Here is a 24,745-nt window from a genome sequence, read left to right as displayed (position 1 = left end):
AATTGTTGAATTGACAGAAGAATATTTAGGTGAAAATTTTCCTCCAGATATTGAAGAACTGGGGCAAATAGGCAGTAGTAGGCTGGTTTGCCAGAGTCCTAATGATGCACTGGCAATAAGGAATGCAGATTTGCTAATTCGCATCTGACCCCTGTTATTTCTTTGAATGGATACCTCAGTAAGATGTTACTGAGACTTATGCCAGGTAGGATATTCAATACTTACATCTTTGAGAAATTTCAGACTGAACTTGGAACTTTAGTTGACAACAAGGGGCCAGTAATGATCCCAGGTCATGGATCTGGTGGGACATAGTCCCAATATAGTAACAATATCGTTATGGTAATGTCTATAGATAGGGATTATTGGTTTAGTTGATGTCTCTTGGCAGCCTTTGGTAAATGCTACAGAGATTGTGACAATAAGTAGGTTGTGTTTGCCTTAGTGTTTGTTATGTGTTGGGAATGAAAGGATCTTAGTTATGTAAAAGACTTAAAGGGAATTTATGGCCACTCAGTTCTAGGAAAAAAAAATTACATTTTGTCTTCAAGGAATTACAGTTACCACGATGGCCACATTGAATCTGACAAGTTTCAATCCAGGCTCTTTCATTTTGGTGGGGATCCCAGGGCTGGAGCAATTCCACATCTGGATTGGGATTCCTTTCTTCACTATCTATCTGGTGGCCCTTGTTGGTAATGGCATCCTTCTTTACCTCATCACTGTGGACCACAGCCTCCACGAACCCATGTTCTTCTTTCTCTCCATGTTGGCCTCTGCAGACCTCATATTATGCACCACGTGTGTCCCCAAAACACTTGGCATATTCTGGTTGAAAGCTCAGAAAATCACTTTTCCTGGTTGCCTTACCCAGTTGTTCTTTCTTCACTTCAGCTTTTTTCTGGACTCCGCCATTTTGTTGGGCATGGCATTTGACCGTTACATGGCCATTTGCTGCCCTTTGAGATACACAAGTGTTTTGACACCAAGGACAATTGTCAAGATCATGGTGGGCATTGTGGGTCGGAGCTTTGGTGTCATTTTGCCTGTTGTTTTCCTGGTGAAGCGTTTGCCCTTCTGCAAGTCACGTATCATCCTTCACACATACTGTGAACATATAGGGGTTGCCCGACTCGCCTGTGCTGACATCTCCATCAACATCTGGTATGGTTTTGCTGTGCCTGTGATGACTATTATCTCAGACCTGGTCCTCATTGGTATTTCCTATGCTCTCATCCTTCATGCTGTTTTCCATCTTCCATCCAGAGATGCCCGCCAGAAAGCCCTCAGCACCTGCGGTTCCCATGTCTGTGTCATTCTCATATTCTACACACCAGCCATATTCTCTGTCCTCACTCATCGCTTCGGACACAATATCTCTCGCACCTTTCACATCATATTTGCCAACCTCTATGTGGCAATCCCTCCTGCACTCAATCCCATCATTTATGGTGTAAAAACCAAGCAGATCAGGGACAAAGTCATCCTCCTACTCTTTCCTAAAGGGATGAAGTGACCCCTGGCTGAGAACATGGAGAGGAAAAATTATGAAAAGTCAAGTAATCGTATTGATTTAATAGAATTTCTTGTGTAAATCAGTAGCAGGAAGCCCTCCAATATGGATTCAATTCCCATGAATTTCAAGACCTTAATTCTGTTGGAGAAAATCATTGGTAGAATTACAGTAAGAAAGGTAAGGATTTTTCAAGTCCCTAGAAAATGGCAGACATCAGATGGAAGTATCCTAATTTTCTACGATCAAAAACATAAATGCAAGATAGGTTTACACTTCCTTTGGTCCTTTTATCTTGTTTAAATGTCCTCTTTAAATACATTTTGAAAAGGAAAGAAAAGAAAAAATAGTACTTTATTCATAGGTTGTTTACCACTCAGTAAGCTCTTAAATTCAATAACCATCTGCATGCTGAAAATTCCCACATCTAAAGCTCTACTCCCAATTCTTTCTCTATCCCACATAGCCAACTCTGTATTTGGTAGCTCCTCCTCATTATCCAACTGAAATTTCACAATAAACATGAACCAAAATTCACTTATTGATTATGTCTTCTGAATATCCTTTAAATTCACTCACATGTTTCACATTAAAATATGATTACCTCTTTCTCTGTGTGTGTCCTGAATCTTTTCAACAGCCCCATTTGGAATTTGCTAACTACAAATTATTCTCTTTCCCATCCATTTTTTACTCAGAAACTAGAATGTTCTTACTAAACCCCAATTAGATTATGTCAATCCTCTAGTTAAAAATGATTCATGGGACACCTGGGTAACTCACTGGGTTAAGCAACCAACTCTTGGTTTTGGCTCAGGTCATGATCTCACAGATCAAGGCCCATGTCAGCACAGAGCCTGCTTGGGATTCTCTCTCTCTCCTTCTCTCTCTCTTTCTCCCCTCACGCCCCCTTCCACCCATGCTCTAGTGTGCATGCGCACACTTTCTCTCTCTCTCAAAAAAAAAAAAAATCATTCAGGTTGCCCATTTTTCTTGGAAGAAAACTCAGATGCCCTAATATATCTTCAAAGCCTTTTACAGCATTGTTGGTGCTAACCAGTTTTTGCATGGTGTTCGCTGACCACCTCTCCCCTTTCCTCCCCCCTTTCCTCCTTACATCTGCCTCATGCTATAATCACCCTGTATGTCTTATGCTTTTTCAAACTCTATTCTCCTTCCTTCTGGACTTTCACACATACTATTTCCTCTGGAATCTGAAGCTGAGCTTGAACTTGGGTAGGAAAGGGAGTGAAAGGAAACAGTTTTTCAAAATTTTTTTTTTCAACGTTTATTTATTTTTGGGACAGAGAGAGACAGAGCATGAACGGGCAAGGGGCAGAGAGAGAGGGAGACACAGAATCGGAAACAGGCTCCAGGCTCTGAGCCATCAGCCCAGAGCCCGACGCGGGGCTCGAACTCACGGACTGCGAGATCGTGACCTGGCTGAAGTCGGACGCTTAACCGACTGCGCCACCCAGGCGCCCCAGGAAACAGTTTTTCAATTCCTTCTTATTGTTCTATTTCACACCCACCAGGATGACTGTAATTTCTAAAAAATGAGAAATAACATGTTGGTGAGGATGCGGAGAAATTGGAACTCTAATGCATTGCTAGTGAGAATGTAAAATGGTGCAGCCTCTGTAGAATAGAGATTGGCAGTTCCTCAAAAAGATAAATGTAGAATTATCAAATGAACCATTCCTACTCTTCGGTATAAACCAAAAAGAATTGAAAACAGATGTTCAACCCAAAACTTGTAAATAAATGTTATAGTGGCATTATTTACATTAGCCCCCAAAATGGAAACAACTCATATCAAATGCATATCAACTGATGAATGGATAAAACAAATACATTCAATCTGAACAATGGGGCTTTTGTCAGTCATAAAAAGGAATGAAGTTGTGATACATAATATAACACAGATGAACCCTGGAAACACTATGCAAAGTGAAAGTAGCTAGACACAGAAGACTACTTCTGTATCATATGATTCCATTTATGTAAAAAGTCCAGAATAGCCAAATCCATAGAGACAGAAAGTCAGTTAGTAGTGGCGAGGTGACTGGGGGAAGGTGAAATAAAGAGTAACTTCTTCGTGAGAATGTGGTTTCTGTTCAGGGTGATAAAAATGTTCTGGAATTAGATGGTGGTGATGCTTGCACAACATTGTAAATGCACTAAAAGTCACTAAATGACACACTGTAAATGGTTGAGATGGAGAATTTTATGTGATGTGAATCTTACCTTAATAAAAAAGTTAAATAATATGCTCAGCATCATATAAATAATAAATGATGAGTATAAAGCTAATAAATCTGTCTGATTTCTTATTTTTTAAAAATATTTATTTATTTTTGAGAGACAGAGAGAAAGACAGAGACAGAGCTCAAGAGGGGAAGGGTCAGAGAGTGAGGGAGACACAGAATCTGAAGCAGGCTCCAGGCTCCAAGATGTCAGCACAGAGCCCGATGCGGGGTTGAACTCAGGAACCGCAAGATCATGACCTGAGCCAAAGTCAGATGCTCAACCAACTGAGCCACCCAGGCTACAGGAATAGAATGGGGAGGAGAGACAGGGACAGGGACAGGCACAGGGACAGCAGCCAGCCAAGACTTACATGGTTGATTACACGGTTGAGCATTGTGGAAGTAGAAGACCATTTATACTGGAAGTTTGGACTGAGCATGTGTGGCTTTTTTTTTCATGTTTATTTATTTTTGAGAGAGAGAGAGAGAGAGAGAGAGAGAGAGAGAGAGAGCGAGAGACAGAGCATGAGCAGGGGAGGGGCAGAGAGAGAGGGAGACACAGAATCTGAAGCAGGCTCTCGGCTCTGAGCTGTCATCACAGAGCCTGACACAGGGCTTGAACCCATGAACTGTGAGATCATGACCTGAGCCAAAGTCTGACACTTAACTGACTGAGTCACCAGGTGCCCCAATCATGTGTTGCCTTTTAAATACTCACGTTATCAACCTTGTTCTGAATGCACAGGCAAAGTGTTCTCGATCAGGGACAGATGATCATTATTTACGTAAAGAGCAAATAACTCTGTGGTTCCCCATATTTGATTCTTACCAGTAGGGCTTTACAATGAAGGCTAGGTCACATGTCCTACACATACAAATGTCCTATATGTGCAAAATCTAAGATTAAAGAAAAATGTATTTTCTCTGCTTGTAGAAGCCGGAGAGACTATTTTTCCTCTCCTTGTCTCCTCCCCTCTTTTGGGGGAAAGTTTCCTGAGAGACTGATGAGGAATAAATCTCTCCAGGGAAAAAATGAGACACTCATCTTCAGCTCTAAACCCAGCCACGTCTTTGTACTTCTGCAATTAGCTAAATCTCTCTGGAGTTTTCTCACTATCTGTAGTTATCGCACTATTGTAAATTAACTTCCCAAGACTTGCTCTTAGCCCAGGATGCCAAGATTTTGGCAAAAGTTCTTCAGAAAACCCAGCTCAGGAAAAACAAAAATACTTTCTCTATACCCACAACACGCCAGGAATCTGAGCAGACAGCTGAGAAGGAAGTTCTGTGGTTCTGGAGCAAGGTAGAATTTCCTTGAAAATTCCTAGACGGGCTTCTGAAGGAAGTAGGAAGCCAGCCCACACTGCCTGGAATAGGGACAGTGCAGCCTGAGTAGCTGAATAGTGTCTGTCGTCGTCCCCCATCAGAAGTGGGTGGTGCACCTCTGATAGGGACAAGCCTTGAGAGGACACCTCCCTGTGGCTAGATTCACCCTGCTGGGAAAAGAAGGGAGGCAGGAGATAGAAGGACTTTGCTGCAGACAAAGGACGGGGGTTTTTTGCTTTGTTTTGTTCTTAACCTTTGGCCATAAGCAGGGTGAAAGCTCAAACCAGGGAACTTAATGCCATTAACGGCAGTGACACAACACATTTGTATAGCATTTTATAATTTCTAAAGTGCTCTAGTGTTCAGTTTCTCTTTGGCTCTTCATACCACAACCCTGTGAGATAGATGTTAAGGAGTCTGAAAAGAGGGTTACTCCAGTGCAGATTAGAGGGGTTGCACAGGACACCCAGCATCCAAGGCAGTTCATGTTTCCAAACACTTAATTGTCTTGTCCTTTTTTTCCCTTCCTAAATCACATACTCACAGCAGTAAAGATTTCCTTTGTGCGGATTGCATCATCAAATATTCCCATTTGTGTAATGAGATTGTGAAGGTGTTCTTTTGTTAATAAAATGAGATAGAAGAGGGAACCTCAACATTTCCCTTATTTAAGGTGTGCACTCTAATTTGTTTTCTTTAATGTTTATTCATTTTTGAGACAGTGAGAGATTGAGAGTGAGGGAGGGGCAGAGAGAGAGGGGGACAGAGGATCCAAAGCAGGCTCGGCATTGACAGCAGAGAGCCTAATGTAGGGCTTGAACTTAGGAATCATGGTGAGATCATGACCTGAGCCAAAGTCAGAGGCTTAACCAACTGAGGGACCCAGGCGCCCCTGTTCACTCTCATTTGTATTTAATATAGCTGTTGGGAAGGACACATAGAGATGTGTTCTATGAATCTTATTTTTATTTGATAGAAATAGAAATGTTACTAGTAAATAGTGAAGAACCCTATAGACATTTAAAATAGTAGTTTTATGCCTATGAATACACAGGCTTTCAAGAACCTGTTTACCTTTGAAATAAGGGACTCGTCCAATTTGGGTCATTTCTATTGAATGAAAAAAAAAACTAATTCCATAGCAGGTAGAGTCTATCCTAAATGATAACTTATCTGTCCACTTTTTTTGATAGGATCCTTCCTCCTCACCTCTAAAAAATCACAATGAGAGCCAATCATCCTTAGCAACACTTCCTTTTTGAAGAAAACACAAGGGCCACTCTTTCACAAATCTGTTTGGTCTTTACTCCATAGATAGTTGGGTTCATCACGGGGAGAACGAGAACATAGAGATCAGCCAACAGGATGTGGACATGCTTGGGGATTTTTCGGCCAAAGTGTTGAGCAATGACACTGACAATCCCAGGAAGGTAGAACATGAGGATGACACAGACATGGGAACCACAGGTGCTGAGTGTTTTCATCTGCACATCATGGGATGGCAGCCTGAAGACCGCCTGGAGAATGAGCCTATAGGAGATGACTATTGTCACCATATCTAGCATTACACTGAGTAATGGCACAGAGATTCCATACCAAATGTTGACGGTGATATCAGCATAAGCCAACTTAGCCAGCCCCATGTGTTCACAGAACGTGTGGGCAATGATGTTTGTCTGGCAGAAGAGCAGGCGCCTCACTAGGAAGATAAAGGGGCAAACAGTTGCAAAACTCCTGAGCACTACAACACGCCCTATTTTGCCGATGACACCATGGCTAAGAATGATGGTGTACCTCCGTGGGTAGCAGATGGCCACATAGCGATCAAAAGCCATGGCCAAGAGAATGCCTGATTCCACCACAAAGGCAAAATGCATAAAGAAGAGCTGGGTTATACAGCCACCAAGAGATGTCCACATCATCAAATCAGAAGATGCTCAGGGCTTTGGGTGCTGTGGATGTGGATAGAATCAGATCCCAAAAAGCCAACACAGAGAGGAAGAGGTACATATGTTCATGAAGACTTTGCTCCACTGCCACCACACAGATCAGGATAACATTTCCTGACACAGCAACCAGGTACATCAGGCAGAAGGCGATGGAGATCCACATGTGCAGCTTCTTCAGGCCAGGGATGACATTGAGGACAAACATATCATAATTGACAGTGGAGTCATTGGGATCAACCATGCCTGAATTATGGTATGGGACCTTCATCACTTGTCTATAAGGAGAAAGAAAGTTTGACAGCTAGCCCTTCACAATCAACTAGCATATATTTATTAGTTAATGGACTCAGACATCTGCCATGTAAAATTTCCATTAGTAAGTTTTCTCCGATGCAGACCTAATTGTGTGTAGTATTCTACATTGTGGAGAAAGGTTCTAAAAATTCAAAGTAAGATCAAAGAATTTCATAAAGATGCTTCCGAGGAAAATCCTGAGCCTGGTACTGTTTTCTCACACAATGGTCATAAATGAAAAATGACGGTCATGCAAAATTTTAAAACTTGTAATAATAATTTGTAGTCTCTGACTAAACACTTTAATAAATGGAAGAAAATTATAAATTTTTGTAAAGAATATTAAAAACCAAATAAAAACAAGAGTTTTTTTTTCTGATTGAACTAGTTAAACAACAATCCTGTTATCTGGCACATATATTTACCTAATCACCTATTGATCTATTGATCAACTAAACATCTGTTAATAACCTACAATATGTATAGAGATAGCTCCATGTTCATAAAAGGGAAAAGGAGTTCAAAGCCTGTAAAATAGAAATCCTGTGTATCAGGGTATAGTTTATATAAGCACGGTGCCAGTAAAGGGGTTTTGTGTTTGTTAAATAAATTACTAACCATTGATTACAGATATCCTTTGGTGTGAAGTTTCAATAGTGAAAGATTTGATTAAATTACGAACCACCATCATTACAGGTGGGGATGCTGCTACTTGAGAATAGATGGAGTTGTTTACAGCACAGTACTTTTCTGAAACTCAGGATGAGGCTTTCACCCAGATTATTCAAAACATTGTTTCTATCTCAGTTTTCTTTGTTAATACATCCTACCTTCATTACTTTAAAGAAATGTGATCAGAAATAAGTAACTTGAGGAAATTAAAAACAGAAATCATAGAAGTAACTGGATGCCGCTACCAACCTCTTCTTATTTAAACTCCTTTTGGGGCGCCTGGGTGGCGCAGTCGGTTAAGCGTCCGACTTCAGCCAGGTCACGATCTCGCGGTCCGTGAGTTCGAGCCCCGCGTCAGGCTCTGGGCTGACGGCTCAGAGCCTGGAGCCTGCTTCCGATTCTGTGTCTCCCTCTCTCTCTGCCCCTCCCCCGTTCATGCTCTGTCTCTCTCTGTCCCAAAAATAAATAAACGTTGAAAAAAAAAAAAAAGCAAGTTAATTTTCATTAAAAAACAGAATTAATTTTCTTGTTAACAAAGAAAAACCTTCTCATTCTGCGTCAGGAAATATCAGCTTATACACAAAGATAACTGAATCAGTTTTATTTAAAAAATGAATCACACTTAATATTTGCCACTTGATATTAAATTTTAAAAAGTTCACAAAATGCTTATGCTTAATGTCATTGTTGAACAATATCAATGGTACATAAAAATACATATTTTCATAGATAGGATTTCTGAGGGATAAAACATGGAAATAATTATTGTTATATCCATGTAGTAAACTAATAGGTGATTTTATTTTATTTTTGTTTTGTCTTGATAGTTTCTATTTTCTATTATATGGAAAAGTATATTGTTTTACTATTGTAAAATATATGACAATAATTTGATGAAGTTGTTTTGTTGTTATTAAAGAGAGCACTAAAAGTGCAAGTTTTCATTAAAAGTTATTTGATTTGGGGGTGCCTGGGTGGCTCAGTCGGTTAAGTGTCTGACTTCGGCTCCGGTCATGATCTGGTGATCCATGGTTTTGAGCCCCACGTCAGGCTCTGTGCTGACAGCTTGGGGCCTGGAGCCTGCTTTGGATTCTGTGTGTGTGTGTGTGTGTGTGTGTGTGTGTGTGTGTGTGTCTACCCCTCCCCCACTCACACTCTGTCTTTCAAAAATAAATAAACATAAAAAAATTTTTTTAAGTTATTTGATTTATGTCTTCCACCTTTAAAATTTTTAAACATTCATTTATTTTTGAGAGAGAGAGAGAGAGAGAGAGAAAGAGGTAGGGGCAGAGAGAGAGGGAGACAGAATCCGAAGCAGGCTCCAGGCTCAGAGCTGTCAGTGCAGGGTGTGATGCGGGTGTGAACTCACCTACCGTGAGATCACCTGAGCCAAAGTAGGAAGCTTAACTGACTGAGTCACCCAGGCACCCCTATATCTTCCATCTTTAGAGGATTTTCCCCAAATCCCTTCTAATCCACAGTAATCTAACATTCTGTTGGGATAGTTTCAGGCCAATGACCCATCTATAGTTGCCCTTGGACTGTTTAAAATAAGCTGGTAAGTCTGGTTTTGATTACCATCACTTGAAATATTCATTGGCACCATAAATTGGCATGGAAAAGAATAGCGAATTACATTTACCGAAGAAAAGAGGTGTGTATAGAGCAATACATAATACATTTGTTCTTTACTTCATAGAAAGATATCTTCCTAACATTATTCAATGTTAAAAATCAGACCATTTTCCTTACTTACAAAGATTGACTTGCTGAACAAAATAACATGTCTCATGTGGTGTTTCATGCTTTTAAAATGGAAGAAGCTGTGGGCGTGAGCCCAGACTTCATAGACAGGCAACCAATAAGTCAAAGTCAGGGTTTAGCCACCCACAGAGGATAAGACTTGAGGAGCAACCATATAATCCATTACTTACCTGATCTCTCAAGAGCTCCCTTTCCCCAGACGACCTACTCAGGCACAGCTCAGATCTGGAGTCCCACCTAGGGCTTAAAAGATCAGAACAGTGTCTTCAAATAGACCCTGTTAAGAGACCATCTCCTTCCGGAGTGGACAGCTGGTGTCCTCATCGTGCTCTCTCCTGTGAGTAACAAACTAGAATGAGACCATCTAAAATATCACTGTGGGAGGCTCAGAGAGCAAGGTACAGGTGTTATTATTACTCTTGGAAAGAGCAAGAGGAGGCTGAGCCTAGAGGTAGGGAGAAATTGCTGCAAGGAGAGCAGAGGGGAAATGCAGATCCAGAGAATGAAGATCCTGAGGAAGGGTAGTCAAAAACGTACACTGAATACTTGCTTCCTTTACCTCCGGTTCATGTGGCCAGTCCACAGACACAGGAATGGCTTCTTGCAATGCAAGTGATTACAGTAACCGCTACGTGTCTGTGTCCAAGTTCACCGGCAACGGTCCACCTGTTAGCTGAGCCACCTAGCTAGGTCAACTTCCATCCATTTCCTCAACAGAAGGGAGACTCCCACTGCATAAAAGGCAGAATGAGCCTAGGATCATGTATTGCTCTCGGAAAATGCCAAGGGAGTGACCGCTGGGACTTGGTTCCTGGTCCTGCCTCCCCTTAAACTGCAGACAGGGACAAATGAGTCAAGAAAATACTTCCTTTCCTGCTGAACTGGCAAGAGGACCTTGAGCCCCATCGAAGTGCCTGGGGCGGAAAATTTAAGAGAACACCTAAGACCTTGAGAGTGAATTCAGCCTTAACATTTGCATCCTCCACACCTCCCTAGCCTCATTTGAGCCCCAGCTCTGGAGGCGGCATTATTTAATTCATTCTTGTGTCCTCTCAGCCCGCCTAGCTCCTCCTCATCTCTGCCTGGATTTCGATGAAAATCCTCAGACTAAGTTTGCTCTTTTAAAGCTTCATTCCAAGTGCATCTTGCTCCAGTCCACCAGTAAGTCCATGGACTTTCCTATATCAATTTTATTCTGTCATCTCCCAAGCAAAACCCTCCACGAACCCCTTCATCCCGTAGCCTTGAGAATAAGATCTAAACTCTGGAACACAAGGGGCAGTTTCTTGCTGCCCTCTCCAAGCTCTTGTGATCTCCCAGATCCCTCTAAGCCTCACCCACTTCCAGCTGTTTCTCCACTCTCACCATGTTCTCACCTGCTGCTGCACATTTGAAACAATGTTCACTCTGACTAGCACGGTTTTCATCCCATGATTTGCCTGGTTTTCCTTGAAAACACAGCTCGAACGTAAAATTCTTCACCATCTTGCTCTCTCCTTTAATGATATCAACACCCTCTTCTGTGTCCTCACAGCTCCCAGTGCCTTTTAAGGTCATATTATCTCATCACTCTGTCCTGGAATTGCCTGCTTCCCCAGGAATCTGTGATCAACCTGAGTACAGTAAAAAAAAAAAAAATGCCTTGGCCATATCTGCATCCACAGCCTCTGTTACACAGTTACTAGAGTAACATAAAACAATTTAAAAGCGATTGTCCTGTAATGTCCCAAACAATGTGCAAAGTGCCTTACATACAGCATCACAAATCGCTTTTCAAACCTTGTGAGCTGGGGAGATCTCCACACACACACAAAGAGACTGGAGCCTGGATATTTAATTCATCCAATGGACCTGCTGGAATTGTACATTGCAGCCAGCAGTCAGTGCTTGGCCTCAAGCCTTTCTCCTCACTGCCCCCTCCATGCTGTCTCATAGACTTCACCAACAGACGGTGGTTGGGTGAATGCATACACGAGAATGGGAAGCTGGGTCAGGGAATGCACCCACTAAGCTGAATGTCATCTTTCAAGATGGTTCCGTGAACAGGCTATTGACTTACTAAAAATGGCATCTGTTGCCCATAACTTGTTATACTCCTATTCAATTTTGTTTAAGTATATGAGCCCAACTGAAAACAAAATACTTGCTTCAAGGAGCTTGTATTCACATCTTCCTCCTTCTTGCCTAAGGGTCTTTGCATATACTTTTCTCTGTGTTTGGAATGTTGTCCCCTTTTCCTTGGGCCTACTGAAGACAATGTAGTGTAATATGAAGTTGAAGTAGGGTTCAGGAGCCAGGCTATCTAAGGTAGGAAATTCTCTGTTAAGCAGCTGAGCAACTGGAAGAACTTTCTGTGTATCATTGTTCATGTCTGTAATATGGAAACAATAAGGAGATCTACCTCACTGGGAGGGAGGAAGGACTAAATCTGATAATGTTTCTAAAGGATTTGGCCCTGTATTTGACATAAAGCAAGAACCCAGTAAACATTACCTATTTTATTAGCTTTTAGTTAAAATTGACATCCTTTTTAAAATACTTTTCTTACAGAATCTTTTCACAGAATCTTTTCTCATCTTCCCCAGGTCTGACCTGGGGTTTTCAGGTCAATTGACCTCTGTCAATTGACTTGCATAACATCCTACAGATTTTCATAACAGTTATCAAAGGTAGTGATTATTTTTACACATATACTCTGTTGATAATATGAAGAATATATTCTTCCTCCATGAACTGAAAGCTCCATGAGGAGAGGTATTATATCTTCTGGTGGCTAGCAGAGTGCCTTGCTCCTAGCAGGGGCTCAGTATATTTGTATTGATACACTGCCTGCTTGATTGGTTGCCTGCCCCTCAGGCTAGTTTCATTTCTCAGCACTTTAGTAAATGTACCTGAGTCTGATAAGTAACACACATGACCCAGAATGTCCCCGGGTCTGCTAAGTGACACCCATGTCCCAGAGCACATGGTATCCCCTTATACCTCTAATCTTTTGCACATGCTGGTCTCTTGGCCTGAAGTGTCTTTTTTTTTCTGTCTTCCTTTAACTTTTTTCCCATCCTCAAGACTCATATTAAGTTCACTTGCCCCTCAAGATCTTTTCTTATCCCTGGACTGTGGTATTATTCCTCCATGCAGTTTCCATGAACATCTTTGGGTTTCCTATGAGTCTCATTCTGTATTGAAATTTCATTTTTACAAGCCTGTTGAGCTTAGTAGATCATGTCCTCAAGTGAAATACTGGTATTTATTTCTGAATATCCAGCGTGTAGCATAATGCCTGGTTTCCTGAGCTTGACGTATTATTCTTACCCTCATAAATGTTTGTTGTGTGAAGAAAGTGATCTTGCAATCCTTTTACAGATATCACGCCTGGTGCTTACTGTATCTCACACATACTGGTGACTTCCCTTGTTGAGGTAAGTTTCAAAGGGAGTGATTTAAATAGAATTACAGTGGATTATCGTTAAGTAGCCCAGTGGCTAATAACAGCAGTTACAATGTCCTGACCTTTAATTCCTTATCCACAGGTAGGACTATACAGGATAACCTATGTTCCTTTTCATATCAGCTATCTATACTGTGTAAGAAGTTACTTCACAAGTTAACAATAAACATTATCACAGTCTCTGTACGTCAAGAACTCAGGAGCGGCCTGCCTAGAAGGTTCTGTCTTGGGTCTCTTACTGGTTGCAGTCCGGATGTTGCTGGGGTTGCAGACATAGGAAGGCTTGGCTGAAGCCGAGGAGCTATTTCCAAGACGATCACTAGGTAGCGCTGTTTGTTAGCAAAAACAAAAACAAAAAAAACACACAAAAAAAATGGTTCAGCTCCTCCTCAGGCAGGTGGTTTGAATGTCCTGTCTCAAAGGCTGACTTCTCCCAGAGTGGGCAATTCAGGAGAGATAGCAAAAAAGGAACCTTCAATGTCTTCCACAGCCTGCTTTCAGAAGGCACACATCCACCATATGCTATTTGTTAGAGATGAATCACTAAGTCCAACCCATACACAACTGGAGGGGAATTAAGCTCTATCCCTTGAAGAGAGGAGTATCATAAAATTTGTGAACATACTTTTTTTTTAAGTTTAGTTATTTATTTTGAAAGAGAGAGAGAGAGAGAGAGGGAGATAGAGAATCCTAAGCAGGCTCCATGCTGTCAGTGCAGAGCCCGATGTGGGGCTACAACTTATAAACCATGAGATCATGACCTGAGCGGAGATCAAGATTCAGACACTTAATCACTTAACCAACTGAGCCGCCCAGGCGCCTCTATGAACGTATTATGAAACCACCATTCTTGTTTATATTTATAACCTGAATTCTTTGTCTTTGTGATGCTTTGTCATCTGACCTTGGGGGCCCCTATGTACACCAGGCTATCAACATTCAAATGCCCTAGGCTCCACATATAAATCATGATACCCATACTGTGTCTGGCACCATTGATTCTACCCAGAATAACAACAGTTTCCCAAAATATGCTATATGAGTAAATGAAGCATTCATAGAAAACATGGCAAGCGCTTCCCCAAGAACAAAAGTAAATCGAGGACAGCAATTAGATGCCACAATTCTTTATTTCCTCCCTACTAATCATACTTGTCATAGGATGTAAAGTTTTCTGAAAAAGAAACTGGCATAAGGTAGGGGTTTGAACTGAAAGAAGACTATAGAACTGTTACAATAAAAGAGAGGTTTTCCTGTAATGTACAGTTCTGAAAATATTCTACTTTAATCTGAGTTTTTTATATCACTGTAAATTAATTGTTTCTTAAGATTCAGCAATTAGTCCTATCTCTTTTCTTCTCTGTATTATGCTATGACTTTAGGAAGACAGTGACCATGAAGAGTTTGTGAAGAGATGGGTAATTAGGGAGTGGGGATATTTGTAAAAATACAGGTATACATTTCAGGCCTTTTCCAGATGCATTGAGCAATGTAAAATTAGTTTCTAATTGGTATTAGAATAGTGACTTCATTGTATAAAATGCTATAAAATAAGTGTCATAAAAATAGATGCTATAATATTGCTTTAACTACTAATAATTGAGAACATAGTTGAATGCCTACTTTGTGAACAACCATAGAAATCTGATGGCAAACATCAGGAGTAAGATCCTTGTCATCTAGAAACTTGCCTTCTAGAAGCAGAAACAAAACGTTAAACATATCATTGTAACATAGTGTGATTAGTGCCAAGGCAGGCATAAAGTCAGGGGGGCATGATGGGGTGAGGGGTGATTTTCCAAATGGGTGATGCTAAATTTTAGGCTGAGTCAGCCAGAAAAGAATAGGAAGGGTATTCTATTTTTTTTATTTTTTGATGTTTATTAATTTCTGAGAGAGAAAGAGACAGAACACAAGCAGGAAAAGGGCAGAGAGAGAGGGAGACACAGAATCTGAGGCAGACTCCAGGCTCTGAGCTGTTAGCACAGAACCCGAGGCAGGGCTTAAACCCACGAACCACGAGATCACGACTTGAGCTGAAGTCAGATGCTTAACTGACTGAGCCTCCCAGACACCCCAAGATAGGAAGGGTATTTTAGAAAGAAGGAATACCGTATGTAAAGGGATGATGCTTGCAAAAATTTAATGTGTGTTTGGGACTCGAAATACATTAGTATGGAATTTAGAGTGTTTGAGGGGTGAGTGGCAAGAGGTGTCACTGCAGAGGAAGTCAAGGGCCTGAAATCGCTAGATCTTGCGTGTGATGTCAATGGGGATTTCTTTTATACTAAAGTCTTTATCAACTTGGCAGGAATGATGATCATATTTCTATTTTAGGAAGATTATTATGGCTTGCAAGGAGAGGATGAATAGGTGGGGTGGAACTGAGATCTTTAGATCAATGAGGAGGGTCCAGTCACAGAGGTGACAAGGGACTGAAGAGTGGTGACAAAGGAGGAATGTGGTTCTAGAAATATTTTAAAGTGTCAGTTGCTAGGGCTCGCCAGCATATGTGTAAGGAGTTTTACATGTCGGTTCAAGTGTTTGATCCATAGGACTGATCTGTGATAACGAAGGCAGTCTCTTTTTAGGCTTGAATCAGAAACCAGAACCTGTACCCCTCCTCCCACAGGTCTATTTGCATTTTCATACTAAAATAACTGGTACATATACTTACACAGCTGACTGAATGCTTATAACGTAAACACAGTAACTCACAGAGACATACAAGTCCTCTCTCCCTCTCTGTCTCTCTGTTTCTCTGTCTCTCTGTCTCTCTTGCACACACACACACACACACACACACACACACAGAGTGGTGGAGAGTGGCTTGCCATCTTGCAAGCCCCAGGAGACTCTGCTGGCTCAGGATGCTGCCTGTCCTAGAAGACAGGAGTCTGCAGGGACTCAGACCACCCCAGCCTTCAGGACGTCAAAGTCTCAGGAGCTAGACCCCTGGGAAGTGCTTCCTGTGCAGTCCACGGCTCACTGATTGGGTGCGTGGCTGTGGCCTCTCAGGGGCCCACAAGTATTGAGTGCTCCCTCTGAAGTCCAGGAAGAGGAATAAGAGGATTGGTTGCACGGAGGTGCCATTTCTCCGCATACTTGGTCCTCCCCAAGGGTCTGGGTTTGGTGAGTGTTGGAGAAAACAAAGGCAGAGCTCAGGTTTGGATCCTGGGACAGCTAACTGAGGGACATACAAGGGACCCAAGAAGAGAGGCAAGAAGATGCTAGGAAAAGACAGGGGTGGGCTCAGTACGGTTTTCCCCATGAACTACAGTCTGCAGGCCTGGGTGCCAGATTTAAACAGTCTCAGGGGTTGGCATGAGGATGGACAAATGGAGCAGAAGGGAACAAGTAGGACTGGAGCTGTCTTCAGGACACAATCCAACAGCCACGACCACATGGTCTGGGAGCTTGGGTCTGGAAGAGCGGACGCCAACTCTGTGTTTTCGGTGTGATTTGAAATTTTCTGTTACTGTGCGGGTTTCTGGCATCCGTGTATATTTGCAAGTGTTTGTAATAATAATGACCTCATGTGATGGTCACTATTTATTGGTAGGTTAACACTGAGCTGAGGACTTCTCTCATTTAATGCCCACGAAAATTCTGTGCAGAAACAGACACTTTAGAGACATCAAATAACTTGTTTGGTGTAATGAAAAAACAGTCACTGATCAATGCAAATCTGATACTTGACTCTAAAATCTGGGTTCTTAAGAAGTAGGAATGATGTGATTTTGTGTAAACTTTGCCTAGCATTTCGTGTGTGTGTGTGTGTGTGTGTGTGTGTGTGTGTTATACTTCACTCGTTCGTTTATTGTATTTTAGCCACTTATTAATTAAACTGTACTTTAATGGAATATAAATAGAAGGGAAAGCAGAGGTGGGGTAGGGAGAGTCGTGGCTGAAAAAGTACAAAGGTCCCATATCAAACAGGAGCTTGTGTGAAATGATTTAAACATTATTTATTTATTTAATAAATCTTAAGAGTTTATAGAGATTAAACTAGTGTCAGAAATAAAATTATTTGGGGTGCCTTGATGGCTCAGTTGGTTGAGCGTCTGACTTCAGCTCAGGTCATGATCTTGCGGTTCATGAGTTCAAGCCCCGCAACGGGCTCGGTGCTGACAGCTGAGAGCCTGGACCCTCTTCCTGATTCTGTGTCTACCTCTCTCTCTGCCCTTCCCTGCTTGTCTTCTGTCTTTCTCTCTCTCTCTCAAAAGTAAATAAACATTAAAATTTTTTTAAACAGAAATAAAATTGTGGTTATGAAAATGCCTTTACATACCAGCTGTGTGTGTAAATATGAGGACTCAGTCTTGTGGTTAAGAAAAAGTTTTCTGGAAGAATTTTCACCTCAGCTGAGACAAAGGAGGGTGAGCAAAAGTAAGTAGCCTTATTTCTCTGGATAAAACTTCTTGAGCCATGTTAATACAACTGTTATGATAACTGTGATCTTTAGATCTTTAGTGGAAATGCCTTTAACATTCTCCTGGTTTGGCATATTATTGGCTGCCAGTTTGCATAGGTTTATTTTCCTTTATTTATTCATGAACAGGTATTTAATGATTTCAAATGTATTTCCAGAGAATATTCTTTTTGTCCTGACTCAACAGCAACATTCAGTTCCAGAAATATTCACTGAGCACTTTTTAAGTGCCGCCAACCTGCAGATATTGAAAGCATTTTTGAAACCATGATAACAACAAAAGCAGGAAGAACAAGATTTGCATGATCTTTGCCTTTTTACAGAGACTGCAGTCTAGGAGAGAAAATAAATAGTAAACAAGTGGTTGCAAGTGTGATGAACTGCAGAAAAGAAGGGATACAATTTGGAAACAGAATTTTCTGACGCGGAGAGATCAGGAAGACTGTACCCAGGAAAGTAATATTTAAGTTGAATGAAAGGGGACTTAGAGACCTGAATGATAAGTAGAACCTAGCCTTGCTTGGAGATAGGAAGAGGGATGAGGGTATTCATTCTAAAGTCAAGGAGGAAATATTTGCATACTCTTACAGTCAGGAGACTTTGGCACTGAGGGAACATGTGTTAGCTCACCTGTATTCACATAGCACGTTATCTGTTTAGACTTTTATTTATCTGGAAAGGCAATTGTTCAGAGAAGTGCAGGATCGATGCATGACAGCTCACTGCATGGGTACCTCTTTGAACACCTTGCAGTGCGATTGCTCGCCTGTAGGGATAGCAGTGGTCTCGTTTGTCTTCATCACGTGGCTTTCCAACATCTCCGGCCTCATTTCTGTTCATCTGCAGAGAAGAAGTTTGGGTATCAGCAGACACTCAAGTCAAAATTCAAGGAAATACGTAAATACTATAGTTGGAACCCTGGAAATAAAAAGGGGGAGGAACTTACTGTTATTTCTTACATGGAAATTGCTTTTAACATATACATTTTTAGAAAAAGCAGGACTTCTTTTTCTGGCAAACATTCCTGGAGTGTAACAGGAAGACTAAAGAGGTAACACGACCAGATTGTGGAGACCTTGTTAGCTATGTTAAAGACCTTTAATTTTGATTCCAAAAAGATTGGATTACTATAATTGATTGCGCATGGGGGGTTAAAAAGGGAAAGGTATAAATGGTGAAATTCTGATTTTTGCTTCGGGTCATTTAGTGGATGATATTGGTATTCTGTGAAATATTAGACACAGTAGGGGGCATCAGGTTTGTGAAGGAATATGATGAGTTTTCATTTTTATTTTTGAGAATTAAATTTGAGTGCTATGAGATATCCACAAGAGGATATCCAGAATTGAGTTGAATGTATGTGTCTTGTTAGATGTAAATGATAGGTAAAGAATTGGTAGATGTCATGTATAGCTATTAATTGGGATCTTGGGAGTGGATGATACAGATTAGGAAAAGTGTGAAGAGAAAAAAAGGGGGCTTCAAGCAGAGCCTTGAAGCACCCCAGGACTTAAGACACACAAAATAGGAAGAACAGGCAAAGGATGAGATGAGATGTCAGGATGGTTGAAGAAAAATTCCAAGTGTTGTAATAAAACATTAAGACAATATTTCAAGATTGAGGAGATAGGGAATAGGGTCAAATGCTGCTGCTAAGTCCAGCAAGGACTCAGTGTGGGACGCCGATTTCATTGGTGATCTTAGGAAAAGCTGCTTTGGTGGAAAGATAAGGACAGAGGTAAGATTAACATAGGTTAAAGGGTAAGCAGGAGATGAGAAGAACGTAAGTGGTATAGACAAGTACATATCTAGCTATGAATGAGAGAATATAATTGTTTCTGTGTAATTTAGACCAGAAAATACTTGAGCACATTTTAATTGTTTAAATGTTGAAGGAGTAAACTTCTTGAAAGGCTAGGTAGAAGACAAATGCGTACACACACACACACACACACACGGCCACATGTGAGGCTGTCTTACATGATTTCACATACAGTGGCTTTGAATTTCTCTGTGAAGTAAAATGAAAGGTTATCTGTTGAGAAAGAGGGAGTTGGAGTTGGTGGACGTGCTTGGAGAGCAGTAGGGAAAAAAGTCATCCAGGGAGACTGAGCTGAATAAGATCATGTTGCTGGGTCATTGGGCAGTGTTGGGGGTGAAGTTGAAGGTTGATGATCATGAACTTATGGGAACACAAACATGTCTAGTTAAGTGCCTTTCCGTAATGATCTGAAGGACTTATTATATTGGTGAATCTAGGAGTTGAGTTTTGCCTACATACGTGATGGAAAGTCAGTGGATCAAGGGCAAGCAAAATAATGTGTAAGAGAGTGCTTGATGTGATGAATTAGAATTTAACCTAGAAAGGAGGAATGCAGAGACACTAGGATAATGAACAAAAAGTACGGAAAGCATCAATACCTTGGAGGGCTCAAGGTTGTTGAAGAACAAATGATAATCACTGAACCACATACCTGAGCAGATACAAGTAGCATGTCTACAAGTGTGATTTGTGAGGCAGGTCAATTCTAAGTTCTAGTGCTTCAAGATACACCTGTGGAACTGGACACCTGACTTCACAGTAACAAAATGAAATTGTCTAAGATGATGTTATGCTACATTGAGGGAAAAATTTGGGGTAGATGAGTGGGAAGGATGTTAAACTTGGTGCATAATGATCACCACAATACACCCAGTTACACATATTACTGCACATAGTTGAAAAATTTTTTTCTTGTGATGACAATTTTGAAGATCTACTCTCTTAGCAAGTTTCAAGTATGCAATACATTTATTTGTTTGTTTGTTTGTTTGTTTGTTTGTTTCTATAAATTTACCGGCAAGTTAGCATATAGTGCAATAATTATTTCAGGAGTCGAATCCTGTGATTCATCCCCAAATATAACACCCAGTGCTCATCCCAACAAGTGTCTTCCTTAATGCCCCTTGCCCATTTAGCCCATCCCCCACCCACAACCCCTCAAGCAACCATCAGTATGTTCTCTGTATTTAAGAGTCTCTTATATTTTGCTCCCCCCTCTCTGTTTTTATATTGTTTTTGCTTCCCTTCCCTTGTGTTCATCTGTTTTTACATTACATTATTATTATTAACCCGAGCCACCATACTGCACATTCCATCCCCTCATTTATTTTATAACTAGAAGTTTGTACATTTGACGGTCTTTACCCCTTTGACTCACGTCCTACACCCTCCTCTGTCAATCACGAATCTGTTCTCTGTGTCTATGAGATCCATGCTTTCATGTTGTTGTTATGTTTGTTGCTTTAGTTTGCAAACACAGCATTTGTCTTTGAGATCATACAATATTTGTCTGTGTTTTCTTCATGTGGCTTAAGTTTATATCCTCTGCTATGCAGATATCATGCATGTGCCATTTGCCATATACTCTACAGAGAATTTTATTACGTGTCAGTTTATGTAAAGACTTCTCAGGTTTAATGTGGAGCTCTAACATTTGCCTGTCATGAGGCCTTTGGCGGGTTACTTAACTTCTCTGTGCCTAAGTTTCTGCACCTTCAAACTGTAGGTAACATTATTTCCTTTCTCATAGGGTTTTAAGATGATTATGGAAGTTATTTCACGTAAAGAACTTTAGACTTGCATAGTATTGTGGAGGTTTCCAAAAATATTAGCTTTGTTATAGAAGTTGTTTGCTTGCTTTTTTTCTTGACCTGGTTTTCAGAATGTAGCAATTCTATATTTCTTTCACTAGAGGGCCCTCAATCACTCTCTTTGAATACATGTCTTCAAGAGTTTGTTTCCCCTTTCCTTTTTTCAAACCACATGTGTATAGTTTGAGGAAGAAGTATGATAGAATAGTTTAAAACACACAATTTGAAGTCAGAGGTATCTGGATTTTGCTCTCACTCAAATAGACCATTTATCATCTATATTAGTTTCTATAAAAGGGATATAATGCTACTTAGGGGTGCCTGGGTGGCTCAGTCGGTGTCAGACTCTTGGTTTCAGCTCAGGTCATGATCCCATGGTCATGGGATCGAACCCTGCATTGGGTTCCACACTGATCTTGGACCCTGCTTAAGATTCTCTCTTCCCCCCTCTCCCCATCCCCTGCTTGAGCTCTCCTAAATAAATAAATAAATAAATAAATAAATAACGTTACTTATATCATACTGCTATTGTGGATAGTTTATTTTCCTTGAAAACATGATAAAGATTATTTTTTTTAATTCTAGGAAACAATGATGATAAATGGGATAAAATGACAAATGTCAACTACAACATTCCTACATATGTTAACCTCTTAAAATATTATTTATTTATTCATTAATATTATCTTAAAATGCAGTAATATAAATACATATTTAAGGACAAAAAAAAGCACACTTGAACCAATTTCTTCAGTAAATCCCAAGAGGGGACTGGAGGTTGAGCTGTATATCTATTTCCATATTGTTCTCCATGGTGAGGTACCAAACATCAGTCTCAGAGAACATTCTGGTCTGAAAATGCCAGATGCTATAGTATAAGGGATATCAGGAGAGTAAGTGCAGTCAGAATAGGGTTAGTGTGCTGGGCACACTGCAGTTTGGTGTTAGGTTTTTCCATACTGTCTTCTTTCTCTACAACCCATGCCTCTTCTCAGTCCTTGGCAACCTGTAGTGTGTCACCTGAGACAATCACATGGACTGGCACCACAGCATAAATGATTATTAACTGAGGATTTGGATGTGCTACCTCTGCCAGTTACTAGAGATGAGATCTTAGATAAGATCATCTCTCAGGTTTCAGATTCTGTAAAAAAAAATAGGTGGATAAAAACACATATCTGAGACCACATCCATAGTCATGCTGAAGCACAAGTCCTCCATGGACATGACCTATGAAGGCTGCTCTAAGCAGTCAGTAGGGTACCCAATATGGTGGGAGGAGTTGAATTTGACATTGACCTGCCCAACAAGAAGGTTTGTATCAACTCTGAGCACAGTGCGAACACTCTGCTGGAGACCCTGGGAAAAAACACTAAAGGTTCTTTCCTACCTGGGCTCCAAGTAGGGAGGGCCTGGACCCCTGGTCACAAAATGGACCAAATGGGGCAGGACGCTGATCCTCTCCTGCCTTGCAGACAGACCTTGGCCTGGCAGTCCTACACAGCAATGGGAGTTCCTGCAGAGACCCTCATTTGCCCTGCTCCTTCTTAGCTTTCTTGCAAAAAAGTTGAACTGCTTTTGTTGGGAAAAAGATACATATCTCAGAAGACTGTTTAAATGAGATAATACTTTGTAAAGCTTGGACTCCTATTATGTAATAGGAGTCATAATTGTCAATTGTCTCCTTATTTTCCCAATTGTTCCCCACTTTCTTCGCTTCTTTCTTTCTTTGCATGTGGTTAGATTGTTTTTATCTATACTCAAGTCTATACAGAAACAATTTACTTTGACCCAAGGAACACTTGGTCATTAACATAGGAATACAATTTTGTTCAGTTGGAAGATTCCAGAGTGACTGAGTGATTACTACCAGAAGTATCATGCCTAGGGAATCTTTTCTTTTCTTTTCTTTTCTTTTCTTTTCTTTTCTTTTCTTTTCTTTTCTTCCCTTCCCTTCCCTTCCCTTCCCTTTCTTTTCCTTTCCTTTCCTTTCCTTTCCTTTCCTTTCCTTTCCTTTCCTTTCCTTTCTTTTCTTTTCTTCCCTTCCCTTCCCTTCCCTTCCCTTTCCTTTCCTTTCCTTTCCTTTTTCTCTTTTCCTTTCCCTTTTCCTTTCCTTTCCTCTTCTTTTCTTATTTTAATGGGGAATCTTTTTCAAGACATGAGTATTGCTCTTACTAGAACTGAGAGGTTCTTTCTTGGCAGATAGGGAAGAAGAGAACTAGCCTGAAGGAGAGAGTGGAGGAAGAATTATACAATTTTCTCAGGTTTATTATACACAATTTGTTTTTCAGATACAGAATCTATGTATCAGACCACACCGGCCATGTACAACCTGAGTAACGACCACACAGGTGACTTCACCCTTTTGGGCATCCCTGGCCTCGGGCAGTACCACGTCTGGATCAGCATCCCCTTCTGCTTTATCTATCTCGCGGCCATTGTGGGCAATAGTATCCTTCTCTACCTCATTGCTGTGGAACATAGTCTTCATGCACCCATGTTCTTTTTCCTTTCCATGCTGGCCATGACAGATCTGATACTGTCTACCACTTGTGTCCCCAAAACCCTTACCATCTTCTGGCTTGGTCCCCAGAAAATCAGTTTTCCTGGTTGTCTGACCCAGTTATTCTTTCTGCACTGCAGCTTTGTCCTGGATTCAGCCATCCTGATGGCCATGGCATTTGACCGCTACGTGGCCATCTGCTCTCCCCTGAGGTACACCACTATTCTGACTCCCAGGACCATCATCAAGATTGCAGTGGGCATCTCCTTTCGAAGTTTCTGCATTATCCTGCCAGTTGTATTCTTGCTCACACGCCTGCCTTTCTGCAGGACACGCATCATACCGCACACATACTGTGAGCACATAGGTGTTGCCCGGCTCGCCTGTGCTGACATCTCCGTCAACATCTGGTATGGCTTTGGTGTCCCCATCATGACGGTCATCTCAGATGTGATTCTCATTGCCGTTTCTTACAGCCTCATCCTCCGTGCCGTCTTCCGCCTTCCCTCCCGGGATGCCCGTCACAAAGCCCTTGGCACGTGTGGTTCCCATGTCTGTGTCATCCTCATGTTTTATACACCCGCCTTTTTCTCCATCCTTGCCCATCGCTTTGGGCACAATGTCTCCCGCACTTTCCACATCCTGTTTGCCAACCTCTACATAGTTATTCCCCCTGCACTCAACCCCATTGTCTATGGAGTGAAGACCAAGCAGATCCGAGATAAGGTCATATTTTTGTTTTCCACCAAGGCTATGGAATGATGTTTCAATGTGCTATGGAAAAGCTGACGCCATTCTATTGGGGATATTAATGTAGTAAGATAGAAAACAAACGTTCTATTTAAAATGAGAACTGCCTGCAGGTGCTTTTGCATATGAGGAAAATGGTGTGGCCTCTATGAAGGAGACGGTTCTAAGTGTAAAAATTCCTTGATGACCTGTTTGCTTGTGGAGCATGAAGT

The 24,745-nt window shown here is 41.1% G+C and overlaps 3 protein-coding genes across 3 annotated transcripts; 2 read left to right on the top strand and 1 right to left on the bottom strand.

Annotated features, from left to right (window-relative positions):
* Positions 1–565: 565 nt before the first annotated feature.
* Positions 566–1,516, top strand: LOC101081249 (olfactory receptor 52H1-like). The gene has a single exon (XM_003992895.5). The coding sequence runs from the start codon at positions 569–571 to the stop codon at positions 1,514–1,516; it is 948 nt and encodes a 315-aa protein (XP_003992944.2). The 5' UTR covers positions 566–568.
* Positions 1,517–6,329: 4,813 nt separating this feature from the next.
* LOC101080998 (olfactory receptor 52B2-like) lies at positions 6,330–7,242 on the bottom strand. The gene is given in 2 exon segments (XM_019812939.2): positions 6,330–6,990; positions 6,992–7,242. Coding segments are annotated over 2 exon segments (912 nt in total).
* Positions 7,243–23,470: 16,228 nt separating this feature from the next.
* On the top strand, positions 23,471–24,545 carry LOC101094537 (olfactory receptor 52H1). Its single transcript, XM_003992868.3, has one exon. The coding sequence runs from the start codon at positions 23,583–23,585 to the stop codon at positions 24,543–24,545; it is 963 nt and encodes a 320-aa protein (XP_003992917.3). The 5' UTR covers positions 23,471–23,582.
* The last annotated feature ends 200 nt before the right edge of the window (positions 24,546–24,745 follow it).

This window comes from Felis catus, chromosome D1, assembly GCF_018350175.1.
Source record: "Felis catus isolate Fca126 chromosome D1, F.catus_Fca126_mat1.0, whole genome shotgun sequence".
Classification (NCBI taxonomy): domain Eukaryota; kingdom Metazoa; phylum Chordata; class Mammalia; order Carnivora; family Felidae; genus Felis; species Felis catus.
Note: the sequence above shows the minus strand (reverse complement) of the source record. Positions and strands in the feature narration are given on the sequence as shown.

Excerpts from the sequence above, each read along its gene's own strand:
- LOC101081249 (XM_003992895.5), top strand. The coding sequence starts at position 569 with ATGGCCACATTGAATCTGACAAGTTTCAATCCAGGCTCTTTCATTTTG.
- LOC101094537 (XM_003992868.3), top strand. The coding sequence starts at position 23,583 with ATGTATCAGACCACACCGGCCATGTACAACCTGAGTAACGACCACACA.